General features: G+C 43.1%; 1 protein-coding gene across 1 annotated transcript in view; it reads left to right on the top strand.

The window, feature by feature from the left end:
• Positions 1-8,125: 8,125 nt before the first annotated feature.
• The window catches only part of LOC104353757 (bifunctional heparan sulfate N-deacetylase/N-sulfotransferase 3), a 62,776-nt gene continuing 60,179 nt past the window's right edge, over positions 8,126-10,722 (top strand). Inside the window, exon 1 of the mRNA XM_009960449.2 lies at positions 8,126-9,106. Within this exon, the coding sequence (XP_009958751.2) occupies positions 8,126-9,106 (981 nt within the window). The remainder of the gene's footprint in view (positions 9,107-10,722) is intronic.

Here is a 10,722-nt window from a genome sequence, read left to right as displayed (position 1 = left end):
CATGGGACTTCGCACGGCTTTTTAGTGTTGAAGACATTAAAATTTGGGGTGTTCCTTCAGAGTGTGTCTTCAGAATAAAAGGGAGGAAAAAAAGAGGAGAAGGAAGTAAATAACAATACTCCTGAATCAAGAGCTGTAAATTCTGCTGATGTTTGGAAAAGGAACACTCAGATGACTTTAGCTTTTTTCCTTTAAGTTTCTGTCTTGAGTCCTAGAAAGAAAGGTTTGGACGGACAACCGCCAGGGATGGAGTTAATCTGGTATATTGAACTGTCAGCCATTAGGTGAGCTAACAATCACCATGCAATTGTGAAGTAAATTAGCTAGATCAAGAGGGCACTTGTAAAATTTATTAATCCTCTTTCCCATTTGTGAAGGCTAGAAGTCAGCTAATGCAGTTCCGACAGGGAATCGTAACTCCCTAACCCGCCGTAATGGAATAGCCCCGTCTCTGGAGTGAGGGACGCAGACTATCAGTGCAAAATACAGAGGAACTGACTCTGTTTAAGATGGGGTTAGAAAATTCAATAAAGAAAAGCAGTGAGGCCGCAAACACATTACTTGGCATTCTTTCAAGATTTTTAACCCCAAATTGTCTTGGGAAAATGTAATTGACCTTATGGAATTTCCACCATTGTGCACTACATGTGAAACGATTCAGAAGTCAGCCAGATCCTAAAGCCACACGAACAGCAGTAGGTTTGACAAGGGGATTTGAGTTAAACTTCCCCTCAGCGCTCTTGCAGAAGGGGCCTTGCTAAATTTCTTTTCGGAGAAGCAAAATAAAAATTTAAAAAATCGTACATTATTTAAAATAGGGGGTAAAAAACCCCACAGCGGCGGGAGTTTGCGGTTTGCTGGAGGTCGCACGGAGGTGCCTTGGGCAGGAGCCGCGGCCCTGGGTCCCCCGTGGCGGAGGCGCCGCAGGTGCGACGCGCGGGAGCGGACACCGGGGCTCGCCGAGGGCGGGAGGAGCCCGAGGGCTCGGCCCCCGCCCCGCTTTCCCGCCGGCCCCGGCCCGGCGCGGCCCGGCCTCCCGAGGAGGAGGCGGCGGCGACCAGCGAGCGGCAGCGCCGCTGCCGGCCAATGGCGGGGAGGCGGCGCGGCGGAGCCCCCGCCCGCCCCTCGCCGGTGAGCGCGGGAGCGGCGGCGCGGCGCCCCTCCTCCGGGAGGGCGAGGCGAGGCGAGCAGCGCTCGCACCCCCGGGCGGGCGGCCCCGCCGCACCTCCCCGCGGGCGGGCGGGCCGCGGCTGGGGCGGTGCCGCGCCCGCTGGGTGCAGCCGGCTCTTCCCCGGAGGAACCTCCAGAGCTCCCTGCGCCCGCCGCCGGTGGACCAGAGCGGGAGCTGCGGCGGGCGGGCGGGCGGCGGGCGCTCGCCCTCAGGCGGGCCCCGGGGCGGTGGCATGTCGGCGGAGCGCGCCTGGAGGTAACGGTCGGGGCGGGCGGCTCCTCCGCGCGGTGCCCCCGGGCCCGGCCAAGGGCGGCGAAGTCTCCCAAACTCCGCGGGCGGGCGGGGTGCGCCCTTGCCTCCCCCGTCCGCCCCGCGGTGCTCCCCCCCTCCCTCCCCGCAAAGTTGTGCGCCGCCGGCAAGGCGGTGTCCGAGCCGCCCCGGAGGCTCCTGCGCCGCCCCGGGCACCGCCCGGCTGGCCCGGCCCGGGAGCGCGGCTGCCCGGTGCCGGGGCGGGTGGCGGCAGCGCTGCCGGGGCTCCCTTCCCCGGCACACGGGCGCGTCCCGCTGCGTGGGGGAGCGTTTTCGGGTTTGTTTTGTGGTGTTTCTTCGGGGTTTGGTTTGTTTTTCTTCTTTACTAGCTCACTTAGCATCTGCTTGCCTGGTGTGGTACCCACACCAACCTTTCAGCTGGTGGGATTTTTTTTTCCCTTTCTCCTCTTCTCCCGGACTTTTTCTGTGCGACACTGTTGCCCTCTAGTGTTTGTGGACAGTTGCTGGGTTAGGGAACAAAATTAGTCATCGTAGTGCGGTAATTATTAATAACTTCAGGTGTTCATAGCTACTTGGATTCTCAAAATCCCATGGAGAAATTGGTGTATATTACTGCTTGTTTCAGCTGTCACGTGCAACCTTTGGGAAAAGGCAGAAAACTTTTATTTAATTCATTACTCGATGTGCTAGATAATTGCAGCAGGTTTTGGTGTCGTGGTTTGTGGTTGTTGGGTTTTTTTTCTTTTTAATAAAATGGAAAGTGGAAGAAATGGGGTTTCTCTCGCTGTCAGCATCACCACCCAGGTCTCTGAGAAGGAATGGTGATGAATTCTGCCTTATTAACTCGTTACGCGTAGCTTGTCCTTGCCGGTTGTGGGAGACAAGGGGGAAGTAATGGTACAGGCATGGACAAGAGAATGTGCTGTACATTTATCTTAAAGACTTTAGGCAAATTGTTTAGTCTTTAGATAGTGCTGTTTCTGCAAGTGCTGAAAAATAATGGGGTTTGTCTCAGAAAAATTGTATGGGCTGAACGTGTTTTAAGATCTTTTGGTAGAAACTATTGTGTGAAGGTAAAGTAGTAATTTGAAGACCAAACCTAACTTCTGTACTCTGTTCAAGTCTTCCAAACCTTCTTTTACAGTATTTTAAAATACCATACATTTAATCTTTATAAATATCTTTTAATGACAAATTCCAGTGTACGAATTCCTGTCCTGTGAGGTTCTTTAGTAATGCGTGAAGCAGTACAGCATGGAGCTAAGGATAGCATAGGTACAATAGAAACTGAAAACTGTTTGCCCCAAGGACTTGAAAAAGCATATCTATCTGCCAGAATTTTTGTTCTGCCTAGGCCGTTCCCTTTTTTTTTTTTTTTATTTAGACATGTATGAGAGAATGTAAGCTTTTCCATATTCATACATTACAGGGTTTGTTATGTGATCCTAAAGGGTCTCGATGAATTCTCTTGACAGTTCATGTCTCGTATCACCATCTTTTCAAGTTGAAAATATCTTCTTAATATGCAGTTGTAAGATCTTACTCTCAGCCTGAATTTACTTGTCTGAGTTGTTGCTGCTTGAATACTTCAGTCAGTAGAATAATGTTGTAAGTAGGGGTGCTCAGTGTTTGGAGACCAGTTCCATATTTTCGTAATTGATTTGAAAATCTGAGCACTACTGTCCATCTCAGGTTTGGTTGTTTTCAAATGCACTTTGCTGCTTCCTACCCTGTTATTCATTATGTAAGGACTTCAGAATACTTCCTTTGAGGTCATATTGCATAGTGGCTGGGTAAAGCAAGCTTTTATGTTCAAAGCAATTAAACAGCATTCTAATCAGTGGAGATTTACATGCCCCTATTAACGTGCTGAGCAATATGTCTATTTTTTGTCTGTTCTTCATTTAAATCTCATCCTTCATTTAATACATCAGGAGTATGTTGCTAGCACTGTGGTAGCAGCCAGTTTGGTAAAAAACAGAACCAGAATATAATGATGGGAATTATTAGAAGAGGAGAAGGATATTTAAAAATGTGCCCAGGAATATGTAATCACAGAAATGTAACAGCTGAATAATATTGATGGCTAATCAATCCTGAACTAGCTCCGGTTTTTTGGCATTTCTTGATGAAAAGGATTTTTATTACCCTTTAACAATTTTTTTTTTCTGTCTGTGTGTAACTAAAGCACAACTTTATTGTTTCTAATCTAAGGGCCACAATAAACAGTTGCCCTTGCACAGGCCTGAGGTGCAAGACTAAACCAGGGTTTTTTATTGGGCTTTGAAAAATGTGATTTGAGAGCAATTTCTCATTTGCTTGTGGATATTTTAGCTCAGCCCATTGTTTTAGATAGTTTTTAACACAAATGAATTAAAGAAAAATGTTTCTTGTAGTTTTAAGAATCGCATTGATATTCATGATACAACTTTGACAGAGGTGGGGTTTTTTTTAATTGTATGCGGTTTTATGTGTCTGTGTGGGTACCTGGTTTCCTATTTGGGCGTCTATTCATTACTGTATGATGATATGAACCAAAACTGAGATCATTTGAGGAATTTTTTTTTTTTTTTTAGTTCCAGAAAATATAAACACTGATTATGAAATTGAATGGTCAGAACCACATTTCCTTTCAACTACTGAGTCCAGAAAATAGTGTATTTCTGCTGTGTGGAAAAGCCAGTCATACAAAGCCCATGGAAAGGAGCTGTGTGCACCATGAAAGTTTGAGTGCAAAAAATACACCAAGGAGGGCACAATGTTTGCGGGGTTGCCATGGCACTCGCAGAGCAGACTGTCAGCGGCCTGAGCCTGAGCCCAGGGACTGGGTTCCAGGCTGACTGCACAGACTTCTGGGGAGGCTGCTTTGGTATTTATTACATAAATTTTACTGGCAGAAAACAGTAAAACGAAGACTTACGGTTTCATATTCTTCATGTTCACTTACTGCATCTCATTAACAGGCTGAGTCCCCAGCCGGTGTTGTCTCATGTAAGTATTTCCATTAGGGTTACTGAGCTGAAATGATTTATAGAAGCCAAGAATTTGGTCATTTATGTTTAGCAATGAAACCACAAGCTAAAAAAAGCTGCAAACGGTAGGAACTCACCAGACTCCTTATGGTGCAATTCAGCTCTTTTGAGTTCATCATGGTCTTTGCTCTCTCATGAGTACTACCTTGTTAGTGAGTTAAAAACAAACAAACAAAACAAAACAAAAAACCCCAAACAAACTCAGAGTTGAAGATCTCTGTTCTAATGCATCTGTCTCATGCTAGCTTTCTGAAGATACCTGGAATTGTGACTATCCAGGAGTACTGCTTAGAATTGTAGTTCTTCCATTCAATAAGGTGATATTTATTTCCAGTACCCACAAGATTTTCATGTGAACTAGTCCTGGGCTGCAGAAATGACTTCTACAGTAGGTGAGAATGATATTGAACCTTCCTGTATTCAGAATAAAATGCAAAACTTCTTTCCATGACTCAGCTTTCTCTTAGCAAGATCTTCTCCTCCATAGTGAGTCCACAAGTTAAAAAACCAAATTCTAAATATTTGAAGATTTTCACATTAAGGAGGCATTTTGATACCTAATACTTGGAACAACACAGGTAAAAAGTTCTGGTCTGAATTTTCAGATGGTGTTATGAAAATGCAAAATTCTATAGGAGAGCAAATGCACATTCTTCTGAAATAACAAGGTTCTAGATAAAGAACAACAAGGCAGCTTTTATTGCTTCAGATGGTGGAAAAATACCATGCAAATTACTTATAGGTAAAACTTATTTCAGCATCACATTTGTGGAACATTGGATTTATATCATGTCTGACACCATCTTCAAGTGCTTTGAGATACAGGTGGGGCCGTATCCTGCTTTCATTGAATTCCATGTGATTTCATTAAAATCAATGAGTTAAGACTGCTTATGTTAGCTACAGGTCTTTTTCATGGTTTTTGACTGAAACAATGATAACAAGCTTGAACTCTTGTGAAACATTTCTAGACTCTTGGATTTTTTTTTTTCTTTAAGGCCTTTTCTTATACCTGGATTTTATTTTATGTTATTGTGTTGTATTGCAGTTCAAGCTATCATGACTTCTTCATTTTTTTGTAAAATATTGTGTTCTCTTGTCATGAAAGAAAGACTCCATAAATACTGTTCTGTTCTGAAATGCTCCTTCTAATGGCATACTGTTGATATGTTCTGAATTGCAGCCTTTGTCTGGTTTTACTGTTGGAAGTGATAGTGGACAAGGACCATTTTCCCTGAAGCCGTATCTACAGTTGTGATAAAGGTCACTGTAGTGATCTTGATAGGTCCCACAGTGTGTTGTGGGGGATTCACCCCAAAGATCTCTATACCACTGCAGCATGGTGCTGTACACCAGTGGAATATCTAGAAAGCACGGTTGCTCAGAGTAAAATGCTGCTGTTCCTCTAGAAAAGCGACTGGACCTCGTTAAGGCTTTGAAACTATGTTGATATTATTAAACACGTGTTCTCTTTGTGGTTTTTTTTTTTCCTTTCTGTGTTCTTTTGAACTTTTGCTCCACAAAACAGTCCTTAAATAAGTGAAAATTGCGTAAGCATCAAGCTGATTCAAGACAGCATGCATTTAAAACTTGTGCTTTATTCTGTTCCATTCCACTTCCTTCCTATCTTCAGTGGTGAGGATGCCAAGTCTGTCTGTGTCCTGCTGGGTCTCGGAGAATTCCTCGTTCCTCAGAGTCAAACCTCACATCTGTCTTGGCGTTTCCATCCACTCCTTCCTACAGCTGCACTCCATAGCCCCAGGAGGTACCTGCAATTAGGAGCTAAGCATAAAATGACTGGGGTTTTATTGAAGAAAATACAGATCTCTGGGCTGGCTCCAGATTTTCTGCTCCGTGGAATGGCATTAGGAACTGTGTCCTTGCTGCAAACATTTGAAGTGCTCCTGCTGATTACTTTAGCAGCCCTTGGGTTGCCACCCTTCTGTAATATCTGGTTCAAACAACTCTGTCTAATCAGCCCTTTCTTGCTATGACCTGAGGTCATTGTAAGTCTTTCCTGCTCCAGGCAGGATTCTCGGGTTCAGATGACTGTCAGAAGCATAGACTGGTAAAGAAAGAACCTTCCAAATTATGCTGCTGGGAACTTCCTCTCAATTGGACTTTGGTGGTTTCTGTCATACAGAATAGGGGTATTCTGGGGCGGTGTTAGAGGAGCTTAGGGCTAAAAGAAGCAAACAAGCATTGTGCTTGTTGGTTGTGTGTTGGTTCAAAGGCACACATTCAAAGAAGTGATTCATCGTCCTTCCGTCAGTAAGAGTTCTGCTTTGCAAGCTCGCGTCCCTTATGTAAACCAGACCTGAGCTCTACATGAGGTAAGCCAGCCTGGTCGGTGGTTATTGAAGATAAGTAGGCCTGTGGACGCCTTTGCTACAGAATGCACCAAGTATTACTTTTAGCCACTACGATTATGAATTTCTTGGCATTCAGGCGACTGAATTGAAATGCAAAATGAAGAGAATGCTTTGTGTGTGTAACAAAAAATTATCTGTCTGGAAACATCGCTTAGTTTTACTCATTCAGGGTGGAGCTTCTTTATCCCTTGACTTCTTAGCCATATTAAATATTTATTTTCTGCTATCTAAACTGATATTCTTGAAGCCAGTGTACAAGGATCAGACATCTCAATACTTAAAAATGCTCTCTGAGTTCTTGTAAAGGTACTCTCAGATTGTTGTTCGTTCTTTGTACGTTCTTTAACTTTTTTTCCAGATACATGCCTCTAGAAACTGAGAAACTGGGATTATTTTTGTCTAATGCTGATCACTGAGCCTATATGCCTGAGTGAAAGGCAAGTCTCCTGTCTAAAAGCTATGTGCAAATCTTTGTGCAGCTGCAGGTATGGTTCAAGGCTGGGTGTAAGTCCACTCAGAATAGAAAGGGTTAATCTACTGGTATGTATGAGTAGATGAAGAGAGTAGACTATACCCAGAAAGCGAGCTTATCTGGTGAGATGCAGGTTTAAAGGGAATCTTAATTATGAATGAGACAGCTTACGTACACTTACTCTTGGTGCTTAATTTTGCTGTTTTGATAGGAATTAGTTTAATCATGTAGACTGATGTTCCCCCAGATTCTTGAGGGTGGAAGGAGGAAGGTTATAAATTTTCTTCAATGTTTAGGTTGTCAGCAGTTGTCTATTTGGAGTTAACTTTTGTCTTTGGGCAAAATTTTTTCAGAAAAACAGTATGTTCTTTGCCGCCGTATCTTGCTTTTCAGTGCCTCCCGTGTGTAGCCTCTTTTACTTGATCCTCTCGGGTAAGGAGCTGGTGGGATTTAGAGACATTCAAATGCACATGGCAACCAGTGGGAGTAGGAAGAAATAATGTTACTAATGTGAAATTTTAAATACAAACTATCAAAGTTTTGAGCTGTTCGTTCCCAAACCTCTGTTTGGCAGTGATTTCTTTGCTCACTGTTAGTTTAAGTGTGATGATACTTCACAAGTGTGGTGCCTCAGTTACATCTCCGATTTTCTTTTCTCCTAGACTGTACCTTCTGTAAAGCCTTGTGGAAGATAGATGTGTGTGCTGCAATGGTGACATAAATATTTCAGAGGACTGGAACAAATTGTTGAGAATCTGTGTTTGTTTTTAATGCTGCCGTCAAGAACAATCTAAGGCAAGTAAACAACATGAGTTTTATCATGAAACTTCACAGACATTTTCAAAGAACAGTTATTTTGCTGGCCACTTTTTGTATGGTGAGCATAGTTATTTCTGCGTACTACTTGTATAATGGCTACAAACAGGAAAATGAACTTTCTGAAGTCTCTTCAGAAGTGGAATGTGGTGATCCTCAACTGTTGCCATACAAGCTGATGGAGATGAAGACCCTGAAGCCTATCGATCCCCAGAGGACAGATCTTGTAGTGCTGGTGTTTGTGGAAAGTCAGTATTCAACGTTAGGCCAAGATATAATAACCATTTTAGAATCTAGCAGATTTCAGTTTCACATTGAGATTGCACCTGGGAAAGGTGACCTCCCGGTGCTTATAGACAAAAATAAAGGCAAATACGCTCTCATAGTATATGAAAATATTCTGAAGTATGTGAACATGGACTCTTGGAACAGAGGCCTTCTAGATAAGTACTGTATAGAATATGGTGTAGGTGTTATTGGATTTCACAAAGGCAATGACAACAGCTTGCAGAGCTTTCAGTTGAAGGGCTTTCCTTTCCATGTCCACAGCAATCTGGGTATTAAGGACTGTTGCATTAACCCTCATTCCCCACTGCTCCATGTGACTAAATCTTCTAAGCTTGAGAAAGGTCCCTTGCTTGGAAATGACTGGGCAGTTTTCCAGATTAATCATACAGCTTATCAACCAGTGATATTTGCAAAAGTAAAGACACCAGAAAACCTTTCACCACCTGCTGCTATAAGTGCTCTCTATGCCACGGTAATTCATGACCTGGGGCTCCACGATGGGATTCAACGAGTCCTTTTCGGCAATAACTTGAATTTTTGGCTGCACAAGCTGATTTTCATAGATGCCATCTCTTTCCTGTCTGGAAAGAAGCTCAGACTGTCCTTGGATAGGTACATTCTGGTTGACATAGATGACATCTTCGTTGGGAAGGAGGGAACACGAATGAACACCAACGACGTACAGGTAAAGTTTATGCACAAACTCATGGTCTTTACAGCAAAGTGCCAGTTTTTTTTTTATCTTAAATTGAGCAGTTACTAGTTGGAACTCATGGTGGATGCAGATCAGTAAGTACTAATGCAAACTGTTTGGGCCTTGAGAGAGAAGCCAGTCTGTCTGGCTTTGAGTAGTCACTGATTCCAGGTGTAGCAGTTCCTTCAGCCTCCCGGCTGGAGGAGAGTCTGTGCGGTGTCGCTTGTACCTGTACTAGAAAAGAATGTAAGATAAGACAACTCACTGGTTTTTATTACCTGTTTTCTCTCAAGTGACACACAAGTCCCCGCTGAGCTAAGTTCTATAAATGGGTTGGTGGGCACCTCTGAATGCCATTCCCCTTACTATATATGGACAGTAGTCTGCCAAAAGGAAATTAAAGACTAGTTGCTAAGTAACTGATAAAGAAAAGGGGGTAAGAGTGGTAGTGTTTTCACACACACCACAACTCACCCAACGTCCACAATTCTAAACATAACTGTGGAGTGTTGAACTCTCTAGTCTGATGATAGCTTCTATCTAAGCACATACTTCAGTGGCATTTTGAAAACCCCAGGACTTCAGGGCTGGACCCAAGAGCTGTTCATATGTAACGTGCATGTTGCTAGTCTTACAAGAGGAGGTAAATGTGGTGAGCAAAACATCAACATAAATTTTGAAGAATAGACTGGATTATTAGCTGCTTCAAATAGGTTTCAGATGGCAGGAGTTGGTTGCAAGACTTCACCTTTCTTATCTCTATTTTATGGCTCTTGCTTGCAAGCGAGATTTGTGCTAATATTGGTCTTAAAAATTTGTTCTGTTGCTAAATGACTTGACGATTTCCATTTTAACTTTGAAGTTGTACATTCCTGGAGGTCATTTTTCACTCTGTTGTGCTGTTCAAGTGAGGTGGTAGTTATGGGTCAGTAGGAGTAACATCTTAACATTATTTCTTGCTCTATACCTCGCTTTCTTTTTCTGAAGAGTGTTGTTACAAAGCGGATAGTTAGAGGTCACTTTGCACAACCGTACTTGGTCTAGAAGCTAAAAATGTCTAAGATGCTGATTGTTGCCCTGTTTGTGCTAAAAATAAAGGAGAATGTTTTGTTAGAACTATCATAATGGAAAGAGGAACTTGGAAAAGGAAAGGCACTGTGTGCAGTGGTTGGTAATTTTTGTTTCATTTTTAGCTAGGTTGTTGTTTTTTCAGTGTTAATATGTTGTCAAGCTGCAGTAACCCTGCATATATTGCTTCCTTAAACAAAAGGTTTGAACTTCTACTTACACTTCAATTTGTTTTAAAATCGCAGCATGCACAAAACATTTTCTGCACGTGCAATTATAAATAAGATACACCTCCTAGGTAAGTAGGTGTTATCCTTATGCAAACAAATTGCATGGCAGAGAGCTGGAATAAAGGTGAAACTCAATAAATGGAGTCTCTGTGTAGAACATGATGGCAGTCTTTGAGTTAGGTGGGTGAGCATGCCTAGAGAATCTCCTTAGTGCAGACTCAAATTGCAGGAAAGAAACAATATCTGACCCGCATCACTGTCAAAACTCCTGTTGTTCTGCAGAAGCAGCAGTTTCTGGTAACAAAATAC

The sequence above is a fragment of the Leptosomus discolor genome, chromosome 4 (assembly GCF_034619465.1).
Source record: "Leptosomus discolor isolate bLepDis1 chromosome 4, bLepDis1.hap2, whole genome shotgun sequence".
Classification (NCBI taxonomy): Eukaryota; Metazoa; Chordata; class Aves; order Leptosomiformes; family Leptosomidae; genus Leptosomus; species Leptosomus discolor.
Note: the sequence above shows the minus strand (reverse complement) of the source record. Positions and strands in the feature narration are given on the sequence as shown.